The sequence below is a fragment of the Camelus dromedarius genome, chromosome 6 (genome assembly GCF_036321535.1).
Source record: "Camelus dromedarius isolate mCamDro1 chromosome 6, mCamDro1.pat, whole genome shotgun sequence".
Taxonomy (NCBI): domain Eukaryota; kingdom Metazoa; phylum Chordata; class Mammalia; order Artiodactyla; family Camelidae; genus Camelus; species Camelus dromedarius.
In genome coordinates, this window is record NC_087441.1 from 10,608,524 (window position 1) to 10,628,310 (window position 19,787).

Consider the following 19,787-nt stretch of genomic DNA (forward strand, 5'->3'; position numbering starts at 1 on the left):
GGTGTTATACAACATGTAATTATGCGATGAATCATTTGGCAGCGTTTCTAATGAAACTCATTCTCTAGAAAAGATTAACCCAAAGTGGTGTCCATTGTCTGATACCGAGTTCGTCGCCCTCGTGGTCCTCTTTCTAAGCCTCCATAAATCCACGGGAAGCTTCTGTTTATCGATTTTATTTGCAGAGTGCACTCAGGGCATAAAGTAATTTGATTTTTTTTAAATGGGGTTTAGGGTCTGCCCCTACAGGGTTATAACTTACCAAGCATAAAAGCCAACACATAAAAACAAACATACGATTGAAAGAGAGCAGGGCTCAAGGCAGCCGAAGCTGGGAATCCAGCAGGATGTGGGATTACTCCCGGGCACAAGCGCTCTCCCGTGTATCTGCCAGGCGGACTGTCCTCTGGGGGTGACATTTTGGCTGCCTTTCATGCATGGCATCGCTGAACTGTTTTGAAAAATGCATCAACCCCACAGAAAAGCACAATAGTTATTTAGCAAATAAGAAGGGGATGGGAGGATGTTCTTTATTGTTTATCAGAGCTAAAAATAATGCTGTTAATGTTAACCGTCTTTGGAGCCTGGGTAAAATTTGTCCTTTTCTCATGAAAGGCAGCAGCTCGGACCTGATCGATGCCGTTCATGTTGTCCCTGAGCCAACTCTTCCCGTGTGTGCAAACTCTGCAGCTTGCAGGCTGTAAACTGAAGAAGAATGCCGTGTGTTTTTAGACTTCTTTTACAGAGAATCCTTTTTTTTTCATTCTGAGAAATTGTGGGTAATTAAACTTTATAGAAGAATTTTTTTCTTTACCAACCCCATTAGGGTTCTGTTGCACTTGTCCATGGCCTCATAAAAGAAAAAAAAAATGCTGTCACATCTGTGCCTTAACCACTTTGTGGGGATTCTCAGCTCCATGCTTCACTGCAAGCATTTGTGATGAGAAATCTCTGTACTTGAAATCACAAATGCCGAGGAGGGTAAGCAAGGCAAGCGAAAGAATGCCGAGTGTGGGGACAGAAGTGCTCGGAGAGCTAGGGAAGGACTGGCCTTTCTGCCTTAGTGAAGGGTAGATCGTGAATAACCTTTGTGAGACTTTTTGGTGATTGCATAACCATGAGAGCTACATAAATACAGAAAAGTGTGTACTTAGCTGTGCCGTGTAATAGCCACAACTTCAAAAGAGGCAGGGTAGCTGTGAACTGCTGGGGACACCAGTAGTACCCCGGGCAGCCAGCAATCAGAATCGTTTGAAATGGAGTCTTAAAGGCAGAGCATCAAAGAGCATCTTCATGATCTGCAAACAGCCACAGTGGCTGCAAACGAAAGGGCAATCTTAGCCTGCTGGGGACGGGCCAGTGGGCAATCTCTTTGGTGACACCTGCACTAATGGAAAAATATCACCACGCGTAACAGTGTCTTTGAACATAGATGCAAGGATGCCTCAGGGCATCAGACTCTTCACTGGGAAGGGTTTTGCCTGGCCCATCTATCATTCAAAGTGTTTCAGTCCAGAACTCAAAAAACCTAGTGCAAGAGTGCTAATCCGGGAGGTCTGTGATCATTACTGGGTTAACAGCCAACATCACATCTTCTGGTCAACTTTGTGGAGCAAGCAGACATCATGTAGGTCACAATGTAAGCTCGCTGTTCCCAAGAACACACCAGTGTGCCAAGGACAGGGCGGAAGGCTGTGTCTGCTAAGACTGGTCTAACCTTCACAGAGGTGCTAGAAGTTTGGTACAAGAACTGCCCTCATGGATCCCTAAGGCAAGGGGGGGCTTTGAGGAGGTAATTAACATGCCCTAAGTTTCCTAGCAACCAAGTGGGGGAGCCAACAGCACTCTTAACCGTGGGCTGATATTTCCATAAACACCTCTAAATTGCTTCATTAAGTCATAAACTCATGTTTTTTCAGTGGGAAGTATTTTCCGGAAAAGTATTTTCTCAAATTTAGCCATGAGAATGATGGCTTTAAAAATAGTACTTACACATTTTAAACATATTGTCATTTACAAATGAATCCACTTGATAAGTTTCTTTGAAGCTAGAGTTTGAAATGTCATTGAACCATCAATTTCTACCATGGATATTATGGTTTGGGAACACATAATTAAATATGGATACAATACATGGCAAAGAACCATGTTAATATGCAAGCTAAGGAGAATGAGGCTATAGAGGCACGCTCCCCGCCTCCCAACAAAAGCAGAATGAGGAAGGAAAGGTGGTGTAGCAAGCTGATCCTCAGTTCTGAGGAATTTCTCCAAGACAGTGTTTGTCAAAATGTGGTTCATAAGACCATGTGCTTTAATGTCATCTGGGGGGGCCTTGCTAAAAATGCATTCCTTGGATTCAAGCCTGGGACTCTATGTTTTAATAATCTGCCTAGATAATTTTATGCACAGCAAAGTGTGAGAACTAGACTAAAGTAACTAATTAAGCTTGTGCCAGAGATTGGAAAAATGCTGCAAGAAACAGTACAACACAAGATAAGGGAAGACATGGTCTCTCTAAGTCCCTATAGAGACCCGCCCCTCCCAATTTCCAGAGACAACCTAGTTCTCACACTTTGCTGTGCACTGATTCATTGTTTGTATTATAAGCAGAGCTGGCAGTTGTGTTTACAAGGGATTTGAGCAGCCCCAGGGCAGTCACTATATGCAAAAACACCTCTTCAACACAGTTTTCTGAAATGCCATCATTAGAGATGACAACTTTGGGGTGACTTCATTTCCAGCAATATGATTTTCCTTTCCAACTCTTCTTTTTGACCTTCTTTAAAAACCAAATTAACTCCAACAGGAGAAATAAACTAAGTTGCTATGACTTTTGTATACATGTTTTTATCTGTGAAAAGGCAGGGTTGAATAATAGGAATCACTAACACTTTTAAAACCGTTTTGGATGCATTATCTCATTTTGCTTTGGATAAAACATACAATGTAGTCATCATTATCTTGGTTTTACACATGCGGAGATTGAGGTCCAGAGTCTTACTCAAGACCACGCAGATAATAACAGCAGAGCCATTTATTCATCCCTTCAACAGACGTGTTGATTGTCTGCTGGATGCTGGATACTATTCCTTACGGTAGGAAACAGACCAGGTCCCTGCTCTCGGGGAGCTTACATTCTAATCACCAGTCCAAGAGGACATTAATCAAGGTCACCTGACCAAAACTCCAGGCGCTATCACCTCTGTATCAAAACGCCCTTGCCAGTCATGATGGCCCCTGGCAGCCTCAGTCTTCTTGGTACCACTTACCTATGCAATGCAGGGCATAACAGGACTCTGCAGACCTGTGAGAGAGCCTGGTGCTGAAGATAGAAGAGCATCCAAGAAAAAGGAAAGTGGGTGGAGAAAAATCAATACATAAAGTCACAACCACAGCCACTCACTCACTGCATCATTCTGTCTTGGCTTCTGGTCCACATCTCTCCCGTGTAACACATTCTCTCCTTTTCTTACCTCTACTGCAGCAGCGACATTGGCGTGTTCTTCTGTGGACCCAAAGCTCTCTCAAAGATAATTCAAAGAATGTGCCGTCTATATTCATCAGCCGACCCCAGGGGGGTTCATTTTTATTACAACAAAGAAAGCTTCTAGACTCTGGAGAAAAAAAAAAATCCGTGCATATATTATGTAAGTGGCTACAATCACATAGGTTAGAAGTCGGGAAGCTTTTCCTATAAAGGGCAAAACTGTAATTATTTTAGATTTTGTGGACTGTCTGGTCTCAGCTCTGCTACTGCAATCACTCAAGTAGCCACCATCCCTCAACAAATGGGCATGGCTGTGTTCCAGTAAAACTTTATTTGTGGACCCTGAAATCAAACTTACTATAATTTTCTTCTGTCATGAAATATTCCTCTTTTGACTTGGTTTCAACAATTTAAAAATGTAAGTCATTTTTAGCTCATGGATTGTCCAAAACACAGGTGGCAGGCCAGACCTGGCCTGTGGGAGGTAGTCTGTTGACCCCTGACGTAGGTCATCTTTCCCAAGACTGTTTTCATGCTTAATGGTGCACCCAGTATGGCAACTGGCGTGACTGCGTGGCTTGTAGCCTCCTTTAGAAATTATTTCAAATTTCATCTCCCTGATGGCAGAGACATCTGCCTTATATCCAAACCTGATCTTTTCTGCTTTAAACTTAAGCTCCTTTGTGCTTTTTTTTCATCCTCCATAGATCTGAGCAATCACCAATGGGGGTTATCTTTCACAAATAGCCTTTGTATACTTGACGATAAACTCTGCCTTTCCCCATCCCTTTTCTAGTCCAAACAACACTGAACTCTTAACTTTTCAGCCTAGGATATATATCCTAGCACTTCCATCATTCTTGTTGCTCATCTTCAAATCCATTTTCATTTCTTCACATCCTTTTAAAATGTGTTGACTAAAATGAGACATAGTGTTCCAATCAAAGCATGACTAGCAGTCGGGAGAAGAGTGATTTTTTTAGATCTTGTATGCCATATGCTTTTCAATGCAACTAAATTCTGTGTTTGCCTCTTTCTTTCCTTTCTTCCACATTTCTTTCTCACTCTCTTTTAACAAGTACTTTTTATTACTGTCACATTTTGACCTATGATCATCTTGACACTTGGACCCCAACTCAACTTCTGCCCTACAAACATACTGGGATTTTTTTTTAATATATATACCACCATTGAGTCTGTCTTTCCATATCATGCAGTTGTTTTATCCCTACATTGTTCACAAAGTATTCGTCATACCTTATAGTTTTCTCTATGGCTATTGATTATTTTTTTAGATTCTTTCTAGTATTTCAAGATTGTTTTAAAGTCTAGCACCAGAGACTTATACTAGTATGTAACTCAGTCATATCTATAGATTTATTTAGTGATATCTCAAATCTTTTGTTTAGATTTTCAATCAAGTTATCAAATGCAAAGAACTCCACCACGAATCCTCGCAATTGTGTGTTAATATGAGCACCCAGGTGGGAATATATTCATGATAACTAGCCACTGAGAACGGTGCAGCTCACCATACTTTCTTAGCTTAAAAATAAGATGTCATATACAATAAAACAAGAGGATTTATTGAAGTTAAAACAGCCTGTGTTTTATAAATGCTTCTTATCTTTGTAGACTGCTGTTCTCCCATGGAACAGAATTCAATTGGTCTGACATGATTTGTTTTTACCAAGTCAGGCAACCACTTAAGTTCTTTCATGTGTTTCTAAATTATAAACTGATCACTTATTATACTTTCTCCTCAGGTATTAATGTTGATTCTATAATTTCTAGGTTATATATCCAAATATATTCTAGGAAAAAGTTGAATCTATTCCCCAATGTCTTAAAAATTATTTTTACTAATCTGCACTGGAATTTCTCAGTATCTTTAAGTATTTCTTGGTGACTATCATTCAAACTCTACTAATTTTAATATACCCAATCTTTCTGTATATCTATTTCCCCATTTAAATCGACTCAGCTTTTACAACTAGAACTTTCTGTAGTCAAATGTATATGTCAAATCTTTAGCAGGAAAATTAGATATAGTAAAAGATTTTCTCTTCATCATATTCAATTATTACTTTCTTTCCCTGTCTCTTTGAAAATAAAATGCACTCTCTGATCAGCTAATTTTGTCTAGTAAGTTAGAGTATATTTATCATTAAAAATAGATTCCAATCTCTGTATATTTCTCTTAATTTTGTCATAAACTTAAAATTGTTCTAAAAAAAATAAAGTGGTATTTTTTAGAACAGATTTTGCTGTATTTTTTTTTAAAAATCTCTGTTGTTTGCATCCCTTTTTATTTTGAACTTTAGGCTACTTTCCTACATATTATGTAGAATCTGACCTCTCTAGATAGAAAAAAAAAAATCAGTAGATTTCTTTAGTACAGAATAGCCAAATAGAAAATGGAGATTTTTTTAAAAAGGAAATAGTCCATTCAAAATAGAAAAAAAATACATAGCAAACCTATAAATTTATTTAACAAGAATTATGCAAGATGAAGTGATCATGAAAAAAACATTTACAGAGAAACATTTTTAAATGGGTGGAAGTACCATGTTCCTAAATAGGAATATTAAACATACTAAAAATATTGATTTGTTCCAAATTAATTAATAGATTAAATAAAATCCTGTCACAATTTAAATTTTCTTTAGAACATTTTGAAGCAGTAGACATGCTAAAGTTTACCTAGGAGAATACATAAGAAAGAGAAGCAAAAAAATAAAAGCAAAAAAGAAAAGAAAAAAAAACAAAAGGTAAGAAAGAAAAGAAGACAGGAAAGAAAGAAGAAAACAGAAACAGAACAGAACAGAAAGCAAGAGAAAGAGAAAGAAAATTCAACATCCAGAAGCATCATCGTAAAACAGGACACCCTAAAGTACCGGAGAGAGAAAGTTACGTTACCTACAGACAAACAACAATAAATTTGACAGCTGCCTTCTCAGAAGCATCAGTAGAGACCAGATGATAATGAAATAATATCTTCAAAGTGCTGAAGAAACGTAACTATCAGTTGAGAATTTTGTGCTCGGTGAAATTATTAGTCAAAAGTGAAGGCAAAATACAGACATTTTCAAACAAAAGAAAACCCTGAAATGTATCTCCCTTACTGAAAAAACTACAAAAGGATAGATTTGAGGAAGATGGAAATTCAATGAGTGAGATCCAAGAAGCAGTGGTGAGCAAAGATGTTGAGAAATATTTGTCAAACTCTCTAAGCATTGGCTGTAAAAGAAATAAATGATTATTTCAGAAGGAATATTTTTTAAAAAGCAAAACTAAAATATTAGACAAAGGCAATATGGAAAATGGGGCGGTGACACTAGAATAAAAAGATTCCAAGGTCCATGTAGTATTTATTGCTCAGGAGGATAAAAGAAATCTTGATTACATGAAGCCTTTTACTGAGTTCTATAAGTAACTTTAAAAAGGATAACCTTAAACGGATTCCCTGTTCACCACCATTCCTTGCAACATAACTTCTCTATTCCTGAGTTTCCATTCAGCCTAAACTACTAATTTGTTGAATTAATTGTCAGGCAATATGTTTTAGGAAGGGCTCATGAGTGTGGTAGTCCCTGACCTAGTTCATATTTGAGAATGTCAGTCTGTTGCTTTTTCACTCAACTGAGAGTTGGCTGTATACAGTGTTCTTAGACCATATTTTTTTTCCCAGAGCTTTGCAGATACTACTCCAGTGTTTTCTGACATCTAACACTGCTGCAGGAAAGTATGAGCCAATTTCATTCTTTACCCCTTGTAAATAAGTCACCTTTTTTCCTAGATGCCTAAGTAATTCTTCTTTATCTTTGACATTCATAACTTCTGGATTTTGAATATTGATTTTTCCTGTATTACAGTGAGTTTTCTTGAACTTTTCTTTCATTTCAGGAAATTTTTCTTGTATTAGGTCTTTGAATACACTTTTATTTCCTTTGTCTTCTTATTTCAGAGATGTCAGTTATCTTTATATTGGATCTTTTTTCTTGTATATTAATTTTTCAGATTACTTTAATCTCATTGTCCCCTTAATTTATTTGTGGCTTCTCCTATTTTCTTACTGGTCCACAAGCTCCTTCTGAAACCCTTAGTGCAATAAATGTTTCAGAATTCAAAATTATTTCATATTGTAAAAAATAAATGTATATTCCATATATTGCATCAAACTCCAGTAGAATCAGGGGCAGCATCCAGTCCTCAAAAGTTTTAATGTTTTTTTCAATGTAAAGTATAAATATAAATATTCAAATTAAATGGGATAAATAAATATTAAAAATAACTTCATCTCTGTTCAGGACAGATTATGCTGCAAGTAGATTATCAAGAAAAACCCTCTCAAATTCTTCACTTTTTTTATATTTTACAATTTCAGTTTAGGGAGAGATTATGGACTTGGAATACAGCTTTCAGTAGTAAACCTTAGTGTTTACCATTTTTTAATTAGTTCCATAAAGATGCTGCTTTAAACCCTGAATTGTTACCTTAGAACTGCATTATCCCTGTTGATCTCATTTTGTTGTTTTATAATTTTGTCTTTTTTCTCTATCTTACTAACTTAATGTGCTCATTAAGTTCTCCATTACGTGAAGCAGTATTGAGGAATTATCTGAGTTACCGTTTTTACTTGATTGGGTTAATTCATTCTCATGGTTGTTTCCTCTTTGTTCTTGTACTAACTCTGTGTAGTTGCTATGCTCCTTGTATTTTCCTTGTTCATGTTAGATGACTCTGTCCAGACATTTTATTGGTTCTTCCATATTGTGAATAATTTCTTGGATTTTTTTCCATGCCGTCTCTAAAACCATGTTTCTCTCTCTCTGCCTCTTTCTCTTATAATAACTGTACTGAGATACAATTCACAACCATAAAATTAACCCATTTTAAGTGTTCTAGTCAATTTTTACATACATATTTACAGTGTTGTGCAAGCATTACCACAATCAATTTTATTTTTATTGAAGTATAGTCGATTTACAATGTTGTGTTAGTTTCTGGTGTACACCACAATCATTTTTAGAGCAGCTTTACTCTTACAAAAGAAAACCCACATCAGTTAGCAGTCACTGTGCAGAATGCACACTGTACATTCATGTACAGGTTTTTGTGTGAATCATGTTTTCTTCTCTAAAGCTTGGTTCAGCCTTTTCTGTCATCTGAGAGGATAACAGCCAGGACGGAGCAGTGTGTAAGAGAGGAAGGAAGCTCAGCCTGGGTGGCGTGCAGACTGTCCTGGATTGCCTGCGCTCCATTTTATCTTCTGAAATTCTACTGTATGCCTCGTATCTTGGTTCACTCCAACTAATTGGGCAGGGGAGTGAGAACATAATGCATTCTGTGAGGAGAGACTCCCAGGATTTAGACCCCTTCTCCCAATTAAGTGTGAAGCTTGGATCTGTCTCGTCCAACAGAGAAAGTCAGCTTTGTTGATTTCTCTCCTTATTCATTCATAACTTCCTAGCAGAAGAGGAAAAAGATATCCTCTCTCTTCACTTCTTTCCAGAAAGAGCATTTGTGACTCACAAGTGGGACTTCAGACGAGCAGAGTGAGGTAGGAGCCAGGTCAGACTGCTGGTCGCCTTTCTGCTCCAGAATCTTCTGTTCCTTTTCTTATGCACAAGATTTTTAAATTTCTTAGATTAGATTTGTCCTTTATTTTGTCTGTTGGTGAGTATGCGTGTGTCTGTTGCAGTATTAATCAACTCTCCATGGTTGAATGTCTACAATATTCTCTCTTAACACACTCCAGTCGGATTGTTTTCTTCACAACTATAACTATTTTCAAGGTACATTCCTCCAGGAAGTGAAATTCAATCCCATTTTATTGTTAGCAGCAACTTAAACAGTTGACTATGTCTCCCTTCTTTTGACTTTGGTGATATAACAGTCTCTTAGTTTTCTTCCCTAGCTCCTCTGTCCAACTTTAAAATGTTGGTGTGTCCTAGGACTTGATCATGGTTCTTGTCTTTTTCCGTCCACCCTCTCCCCTTGACTAATATCATACATTCCTATGGCTTTGAACACCATCTGTCAGCTGATGAGTTCCACATTTAGAACTCCAGCATAGACATCTCCTCTGGATTGCAGTCTAATATATCCAACTGCCTGCTCCACCATTGGAAGTATAATAAGCATCTCAAATTTTTCATACTCAAAACCAAACTCTTTATTTTTCTTCTTATAAACCTGCTCTTCCTCCTTTTTTTTTTTTTTTTTTTTTTGGTTTCAGTTAATTCCACCATCATCTACCAAAATACCTACACTAAAAACACTAAACACATCTGAGTCATCTTTAATTCTTCTCTTTGTCTCATAATGCTCTCAAATCCTTATCCCAAACCCCTGTTTCGTCATCTTATATCTTCCACTTTTCCCTAAAAACATTTCAGGAAAACATCCTTCGTGCTTTTGGGACCTCAAATATGTACAGTAGAAATTTCCAGGTTAAAGCTTAGGTGTAGTCCAACTTCAGGCAATCCGTCCATACTTAGCAAGCAAAGCCGAGTCATGCTGTTGGCACAAATGAAGCCCTGCTCCTCAGGTGAACCAGTCTTTCCCTTCGCTAAGAGGTGGGTGGCATCCTCGCCGTGCATCTCGTCTACATGCGTCACCTCATCACCAAGCGATGTAGAGTGTCTCCTTAGGTATCTATCAGCCGTTATCATCTGCGGCTTTTTTCTCTTCTCTTTTCTTCAGTTCATAAATAGTTCTCCTGATCAATTTTCATAAGAATTCTGCATCCCTCTAAGTTACCTTTTCCCAGTTCTCTCCTCAGACCAAACAGAAAAAAAGCTGCTTTAAGAACTCTTTATCAAGTCCACACACCTTCAAATGATTACAGAACCTTCTGATTGATCTTAAAGAAAACAGCTCAATAATGATCCCATCTCAATTTACTAATTTAATTAAGTCATCTGCCAACCAAGGAAAGGACCAGCACCCTTACATTTTTTATAGGATAATCTTTGCCACACACACACCCCCCGAATCTCTAGCCAACTTACCTCAAAATTCAAAGTTATTTATTTTTTAATGTTTGGAAGCATAGAAACAATGTATAGTATCAATAGATAATTCTGCCAACTATACCAATATATAATACAAGCAAAATATATGAAACCTTTACAGGGCTCACTTCGGCAGCACATACACTAATATTGGAACAATACAGAAAAGATTAGCATGGCCCCTGAGCACGGATGACACGCAAATTCGTGAAGTATTCCATATTTTTTGACAGACATATGCAGAATAGATAAACAAGATTATACTGTATAGCACAGGGAAATATATACATGATCTTGTGGTAGCTCATGGTGAAAAAGAATTGTGATGATGAATAAAAGTATGTTCATGTATAACTGAAAAATTGTGCTCTACACTGGAAATTGACACAACATTGTAAGCTGACTATAACTCAATAAAATAATTAATTAAATAAAATTTAAAAATAAAAACCTTTACAAAGAAAATGATAAAACTCTCTATAACAATCCTGCTTGCACTCACATGAGCAGAGGTGTTACTCCTTTGCTGCCCCACCCCCACCTTGAGACCAAGGGCTGGAGACCTGTCAACTATTCTCTCTTTATAGGAAACAAATATCTAGAAAAGTGTGAGAGGAAGAGCCTGGGAAATGGGTGGAGACGGGGCATTACAGAGAGACGATTGCTAAGGAAAAGGATTCTTAAATCTGTGTATGAATTCTGGGGCAAATTCCCAAGAGGCCAGTGTGTAAAATGAGCCAGAATAAACAGCAAATGATCTGAGAATTGAACTCTGGCGAGGAATACTACCCAGGTTTCACATCAGCCTCTGGGTTGCACACAAGTGAAGCAAACCAGAATAGCATTGCAAAGGCTTTAAAAACGAAATTGCTATTGGAAACACAAACCACAAAACTAGGCCAGGATGTGTGTTCTGAACCCAAACCTGTTAACTGCCAGCTAAAAGAGAAGATCTAAATAAGAACCAGAGTGTCATAACATTACACTCAAAATGTACAGGATACAATCCAACATTTTTGTCATCCGAAGAACTAGGAAAATCTCAACTCGAATGAGAAAATAAAATCAACAGATGCCAACACCAAGATGGCACAAATGTTGGAAGCATCTAACAAGGATTTTAAAGCAGCCATCGTAAAAACGTTCCAACAGGCAACTGCAATCCCTTGTGAAACAAATGGAAAAATAAATCGTCTCAGCAAAGAAAGAGAAGATACAGAAAGAACCCAATGCAAGTTTTCAAACTGAAAAATATCATAACTGGAAGGAAAAACTCACTAGATGGCTTGTGGTAGGTAGAGTAAGGCCACAAAGGTGTTCACATCCTAATCTCTGGAACTTATGAATTTGCGAGTTTCTTCGGCAAAGGGGAATTAAAGTTCTGGAGCAAATGCTGGTTGCTTTGAGGTGATTCCCTCAACATGAGACGATCATCCTAGATTATCTGCATGAGCCCAGCATTATCAGGGACTTTAGAAGTGGAAGAGGGAGGCAGAAAAGTCAGAGTCAGAGAAGCAGAAGTTGGAATGATGCATCTGATGGCTTTGAAGGTGCAAGGGGCTGCAAACCAAAGTGTGGGCGCCTCTGGAAGCTGGGAGAGGACAGGAAACACTTCAGCTCCTTCAGAAGGGAGCACAGCCCTGGCCCATACCTTGATTTTAGTCTAGGGAGATTCATGTTGGAGTTTGACCTAAAAGACTATAAGATAGCAAGATAGGGTTATGGGATTAAGAGATATAAACTACTATGTATAAAATAGATAAACAACAGGAATATACTGTATAGCACAGGGAAAATGACCATTATTTTGTAATAAATTTAAATGGAGTATCAACTATAAAGATACTGAATCACTGTGTTGCACATCTGAAACTAATATACTAAATTAACTATACTTCAATCAAATGATCAATTAAAACACATATATAAGATAGTGAATTTGTGTTGTTTCAAGCTGCTAAATTTTGAGCAATTTGCTATAGCAGCCACGGATAACGAATGCAGATGGAAAGGTATAATACCATCAATGTATCAATTCTCTTCCATTTTTTTAAAGTTATTTTTTGGTCGGAGGGAGGTAATTAGGTTTTGGTTTTTTGTTTTTTTTTTTTTTATGGAGGTACTAGGGATTGAACCGAGGACCTCATGTGTCCTAAACACACACTCTACCACTGAGCTATGCCCTCCCCCCAATTCTCTTCACAATGATCCACAAATTCAAAGTAATTTCAATGAGAATCCTAAAAAGGATTTTTTTAATGAAACTCAACAGGTGTATGTTTTAAAATGTACTTAGAAGAACACAAGCTGAAGAATAACTCAGACAAAATTAATGAACAAGATTCATCAAACTTTTTTCTGTAAAAGAGCAGATAATAAATATTTGAGGCTTCATCCGCCCCATGTGGCCCCTGTCATGTCTACTGCTTTGATTTGTTTATTTTTCAATCCTTCACAAATGCAAAAACCATTCTCAGCTCAAGGGGTGTATAAAAACAAACCACCAGCTAGATTTGACCTATGAGCCATAGTTTGCTGATGTCAGAATTAGAACACGATGGATAAGCTTTAATGCTGTATTGAGAGAAAAAAAGTTGTGGAAGATTATATATCATGTGGAACCACTCAAATAAGACTATAAAACATACAAAACAATATTATTTACTCACACACACACAGACATAATCGCATGCATGTAAGTGCACGGAAATGGCAGGAACTAAATTACACGCCCCAGATTCAGAACACTGGTTATTTCTGATAAGAGGAAAAAGAGAACGGGGACAGACAGAGGACTTCAGTAGTCTCAGGAACATTTATTTCTTAAGTTGGATGTTTTAATAGGTATGATTTAAGCTGGGATTTTGCACACACCTGATCTATTTCATAATACTGAAACGTTCTTGGTAGATTTTTGCCCCACTAGGCAAGGGATGTATGGATTTTCCTCAGTGGGATGGAGGCTCCCAGGTTTATCCTTGTTGAAGGTTTACACACCTATCCCATATAGTAAAGGTGAAAGTTTGAAAACACTTGGTTTTCTGGAACCCAAGAAATCATGTTCAGTTAATTCATCATTGTGTCTGTGACCCAGAAGGCTGGCTTGTCTCTCAACAATAGATGTCTAGACATTTCCCAAAAGTCTACAATGAAAGAGACCCAGGCTCTCTTAGCCTCTCCCACACTGCCATCCCTCAGCACACACCACGTGCTCAGTCACCTCAGGATCTGAGTTTTTAGGATGACACACCAAGACCCTCCAGTCCACAAAGATGTCCTTTCCTCATGCTCAGTGTCTGGCCACCATCACACCGTATGGAGTTCTAGGAATCCCCGCTTTGCTTCTATTCATGTGCTTTCTTCAAACTTTGGAGTCAGGGTGAGAAATCTGATAAAACCACAATATAGAAAGAAAATATGAGAAGGGGTCTGGCACAAACCTCCCAAACTGCAGCAGATTGGGGGCCGGAAGGCAGACTCAGCCTACACGCAAGAGCAACTGGGTAGCAAGATGAAGTGTCGTGCCCAAAAAAGAGCTGTGGGCTAGACAACGGGGACATTAGACCTCCAAGAAGAGATAGGCAGGTCCAGGGAAGAAAGTAGAGCAGGGTGATGGATTGAGAATGGCAAGTGTCAGCAGGGGAAGCTTCAAAGTGGGAGGCCATATAGCTCACTGGTAGAGGATATACTTAGCATACATGAGGTCCTGTGTTCAATCTCCAGTACCTCCATTAAAAAAAAGAAAAGAAAAGGAAGCTTAAATCCCAGGAATCAGGAGACTGTCTCAGGACTGGGAGGCAGAGGCAGAGCTGCCTGGACTCAGTTGAGGATGGCAGGGCAGTGAGAACCGAAACAGTGCTCAGTTCTCAGCAGGAGAGCACTCAGGAGCGCAGGGACGTCAGGGCTCTGGGGCATGGGAAGCTGGAATATTAAATTCCATGGGATAACGCGATGGAGCTGTTTAAATTCTGCCCATCTGTTGTGTGAATCGGTCCAGGAACCAGGGCAGAGTTCAGCCTTGCAGTGATTGGGAAGACCCGGCCCAGCTCCTGTGACCTGGGGAAGGCCACGGGACGAGAAGAGGCTGGGCAGCGCCTCCTCTGCTCACGCTGGGCTGTTTCCTCCTGCCTCTCCCTCCCATCCCCACCAGGGGAATTAATTATTTGTACTAACATCTGCAGCACATTTTTGAGATTCACTGTTGGTACAAAGAAAGCATGACAAAATAAAGTCATGTTATTGTATTTTTTAAATGGTGCATCCCAGTTTGAAAATTGCTTAAGTTTTTGAAATGTCTCTGCATCCAGCATGATTAATGTGATGGATACAGTAGTGCAGCGGAGTGAGTGGAGAATTAGAGTTGGTGCCAGTTCACCTCCAGGCATTTATCTTTGCTTTTTACCCCTGGTGCCTGCGCTGAGCCGGAGGGTAAGCTGACACTTTTTTTTTTCTTTTTTAACAAATTAAGCTTCATTTTCCTTTTTGCGTGTGTGTTAAGAACCTTGAAGGGAATGAGCGATGTCTGCAGCCTCCAGTACCAGCTGCCCTGGCAGGAAAGAAGGAGGTGACAATTTCCCGCAGATTCAGAATGATTGTTTTAATGGGGCTGTGGGGGAGGTAACAAGCACAAAGATATTGTGCTGCCAGGAAAAAGCAGGTTCTCTCTTCCCCTAGCCTCGCGCTACACGATGTAACATTTAGCTTCTGGCTTAACGTGGCATCTCTTCCCTGCTTTGATTTATTCCTGCTTTTGCAAATCACAGGGGTGTGTTACAGGAGATGCATTTAGAGCTGTTGTTATAGTTCAGTCTCCCTACCAGAGGAGAATCTCACTCTTAGCAGGGTGAGTGACCTAGAATAAAAGGAAAAAGGGTGGGAGGGGGAAGAGAGGGCCGGAATGCAGATGTTGTGCTGGGATGAAATTGTATTTACCTTGATTGAAAACTCTTTTATTATGAACATAATTTAGATCAGAATGGAAAATAGAACTCCTGGGCTCCTTGCCTGGCTGGGAGTATTGCTGAGTACACAGCCACTACAATAATGTAAGTGCATATGTGATGACTGTGTTATTGTGTTTATATACGAAAGCATTATGCTCCATCAAAGGAAATGAAAAACACCTCCGTGGGTTTGCTCAGTCAGCTTCTTTAGCAGAAAATGCTTGGAGGTGTGGAATAGTAACAGTGGCCAAAATACAGAGTATCAGAGAACTCTGCAGGCTTATGTGGAAGTCATACATCCGTCTACCTGTCTGAAACACTGAAATGCTGACCAGACTCTGGCATCCTCAGGATAGTTAATCCTGCATTGGGATTTGGGCATCAGTGCGCCTTGAGCACGAATTATGCCCACAGACATTGTGTTGGCAAAATGTTGTGTAAGAGAGTAATAATGCTGTCTGCAAAGAGCTTACAGTCCAACTGAGCAGGCAAAACAAATACAGATAGAGAGATAATAAGAAATGCCAGGCAGTGGGGTGAGGGGCGTGAAAGCACATGAAATCATACTGAAATGATACAAATTCTAAGGGAAATAGTCTAGGAATTTAACCACTTTCTCCCCAGAATGTCTGTGAGTATGTATATATATTTATCTGTAAACATTTTATTTACATATATGATACGTATTTTTTTTTACCTTTTTTTTCCTAACACATTTAATTAGGAAGTCTCTGTTTCCTGATTTCAAAGACTTTCTCCACGTCAAAGCTACACTCAGGACCACAGAACTGAGACAGAATGGAAGCACTTGTCTTCACCTCCCACCGCCAGCAGTGTGTAGATAAGCCTCTAGATGTTTTCCCGGTCAATTCAAGTTGTAACGGACCCCCTTACGCCCCTTGCCCCCTGCAGCATGGTATAGACTAGTGCTGAACAGTGAGTGCAGTTCAGCGGAGAGCAAAGAAAACAAATCAGCTCCGAGCGTCACTCTGTGCTAGAACAGTGAACGAAGCTAAATGTTTCACCAGTTATTTCAACAAGAGCAGTGACCTTGTCGTATAATCAACATTGCATCCCCTCTACGTAGAGCTGGGCTTGGCAGACAGAACATGCTCAGGAAGTTCAGGAAACATCTGTCGAATGAACAAATGAATCTTTATAACAAAAGCTGTGAAGCATGTATCTTCCCATCTTACAGATGATGAAACAGACTCAAAGATGGAACCTTCTGCACATGGACACACAAAGTGTGTTTACAGTTCATCCTATTCAAGACTAATTAGGTCTGACTCCAAAGACCAACTTCTTTCCAAATAAACATTGTTGCTGAAAGACAAAAGGCCAAATCTACCCTCAAAGGGCTTACTATCAAATAGGGAAACAACACTTAGCATGTAAAAGACAAGAACAAACTGCCACTCAAGGCAGGACATGATTAAGAGACTGGAAGTGCTGTGCATATGATTTTGATTTTCCCGAGCCCCCCTCACACATACCTGCCCCCCACCCTTTCTCTGGCAGCGGCTACTAACCCGCTCGCTCCCACATCTGTATCAGGAGGGGAAAGGAAAGTAATTACTAACACACTTGGTTTTGTCTGTGTCTTTCTGGCCCAAAATAACCTAAGAGTAAGAATATAAACAAAAATTTTAAACTTGTGATACTAGTTTATACAAACATTTTTTTTTTCTGATTTTGCTTTCATGAATTTCTGTCAGATGGATCTGGAATACCCAGAATAGTTCTCTGCCATATATCTGTTTTCTTGTACCAACTCACTAGGTTGACATGCAGTACTTCTAACAGGTCGGTCATCCTCCGACGTGAGTTAAAGACACTGCTAACAGGAGGCAGAATGAACTGTGTTGAAGCACGTAGGCTCTGGGGTCAGATGCTGCGGTCCAGATGCCAGTTAAATGTGGAGAAGCCCCGCAGTAGGGAGGCCCAGATGACACAATACCACAGTGGGAAGATCAGGCTGTCTCCACTTCAACCTGGTGGTAAATTTTAGTATCACTTATGGTGCAACGACAGCTAGAAATTAGGTAACTTCCATTGCAATGCAAAGAAATACACAGCCATGCCTATGAAATATTCTTGCCAAAATGCTTAACCTAAATGTAACTGAGACTTTCAATACAGGGAATAGAGGTATAGGTTAAATGACACCACAGAAAACAGTCAGACAGATACAGAAGGAGGGACGTTATAAAGGAAAACAGATCTGGTCTCTTCAACAAGCAAAAGTCATGATAAAAAAAAAAGTTGTACTGTGAAAAAAAGGAAAGGGGGGGTTTTCTAGATCAAGAAATATTTAAGAGACATAATAAATGTGACATTAATTCTGGTTTAAACAAATGAGCTATAAAGACATTGTGAGGAAGAACTGGGAAAATGTAAATACAGACTAAGATTTAGATATTGGAAAATCGTTCATTTTGTCAAAGATGATAATGATGTTATGGTTATATAGAAAATGTCTTGTCCTGACATTTCAGAGGTGCATTCCAAAATATTTAGGAGTGTAATGTCATGATATCTGTAACTAAAAGTATTCCCACCAAAATAAAAAAGATACAAACACATAAAAATATGAATAACTATTATGTGTAGATGATGGGTTTATGGGTAATTCTTACTCAGACTTTCTGCTTTCTAGTACATAAATTTTCGTAAAAAAGAACATTTAAAAGGATGATATAATTGTTCGACAGAATTCCTGGCACACAGTGAAGCTTATTAATATTGACTTTTGTTAGGGGTATGGTTTTCATTGTTTCTGGGCTGCTCCTGATGCCTGCCAGCACTACCATGAAGGCTGCTGCCTGCCAATGGCCAGAGCATCGATGTCAGTGTGGACCGCTGTCCCCAGTCCCTGCCGGAGCATGAAAGCCAGTGTTGCTGAGGCCTGTCCTCTCAATAACCCACTTTAAAAAAAATTGTTTTTAATTTTTATACAATGTTTATTTTTTAATTTAAAAAAATTTTTTAATTTTATTTTTTATTACAGTGTAGTTGATTTACGATGTTAGTTTCAAGTGTACAGCAAAGTGACTCAGTTATACATACACATATATGTATTTTATATTTTCAGATTCTTTTCCATTATATATTACAAGAAATCAAAAACAGTTCCCTGTGCTATACACACAGGTCCTTTATACAATTTTTAAAGGTTACTTTACAGTTACAGTTATTACAAAATATTGGCTATATTCCCCATGTCGTACAATACATCTTTGAGCCTGTCTTACACCCAATAGCTTGCACCTCCCACTCACCACCCATGTATTGCCTCTCCCCTCTCACTGGTAACCTCTAGTTTGTTCTCTAATTTTTTTTTTTTTTTTTTAGCCTTTGGTCACTCTTAATGCAACCTGTTCCCTGGAAACTGGACCAGAGAAGTGTCTCTGTGGCAGCTACTGGGCTTGACTCAGAAACATGTGTGAAGATATTGGCAAGCAAACTGTGATGTAGGGGTGAGGGTTGGAGGGGGGTGCCGACCTGAGCTTCATCTTCCCCATGAAGGGGTAACGATGAGTCTGGATATGCCACACGTCTTCGTTCACTCTTCTCTAAGGAGGAAGATTATGTTATCTTACTGGCAAATTTGGGAGCAAGCACTAGGCATGGACAGCCCAGCCTCTGCCCCCACAGGACATGTCATGTGATGTGCTTCCCACATGCCGGCCCTTGCTGGCAAAGGCTCTGTGCCTCTGGGGAGACTGCAGTGTTACCTGTGATGGGGTGGATGTTTGCGTGATTCTGAGATTCAAGATGGAAGTCCACGTGGCCTCTCCTAAGCCATGGTCTCCAGTATTATTAAAAAACAAACAACAACAACAACAAAAGACTGTTATTTTCTCCTCCAGCTCCTTAATCCACTATATTGTTTGATTTCAAACTCAGATGGAAGAGAAAAGGAATATTATGTATCCACTTCCTCAAACCCCAACATTTTGGGTCAAACACTTGAGTGTCCGATTTTCCTACTGAGATAAGTTCCCAGATCCTTGATATAACTAGATACACAATCTACACTATGAGTCATGCAGATTAGCCCAGAAATGCCTGAATTTTAAGAAAACACAGTTGATTTGGGATGTCTGTTCTGTGTGCTTTGAATAAGCTCAATATACTAGATATTACTAGATATCAAACTTGAAGAGCTGGGCAAATGGGTTTTATGTGAGCTATAAGAAATTTTCAGGCTGGAGAACATTCTCAGTGAAGCTGAGTGAAATACAAAATTGCTGTTAATTCTCCTAGATAGATTAATTTTTCAAATTAAAAAGAAGAAGAGAACAAAATTTCGTATTTTACACATATGGAATTAGT

The 19,787-nt window shown here is 39.0% G+C and overlaps 1 protein-coding gene and 1 non-coding gene across 2 annotated transcripts in view; both read left to right on the top strand.

Annotated features, from left to right (window-relative positions):
- Positions 1-3,611, top strand: part of NOX3 (NADPH oxidase 3) — a 55,882-nt gene extending 52,271 nt beyond the window's left edge. Inside the window, exon 13 of the mRNA XM_064487110.1 lies at positions 3,485-3,611. Within this exon, the coding sequence (XP_064343180.1) occupies positions 3,485-3,611 (127 nt within the window). The remainder of the gene's footprint in view (positions 1-3,484) is intronic.
- Positions 3,612-10,626: 7,015 nt separating this feature from the next.
- LOC116154519 (U6 spliceosomal RNA) lies at positions 10,627-10,733 on the top strand. The gene has a single exon (XR_004138494.1). It is a non-coding gene; the product is annotated as a U6 spliceosomal RNA (small nuclear RNA).
- Positions 10,734-19,787: the final 9,054 nt, after the last annotated feature.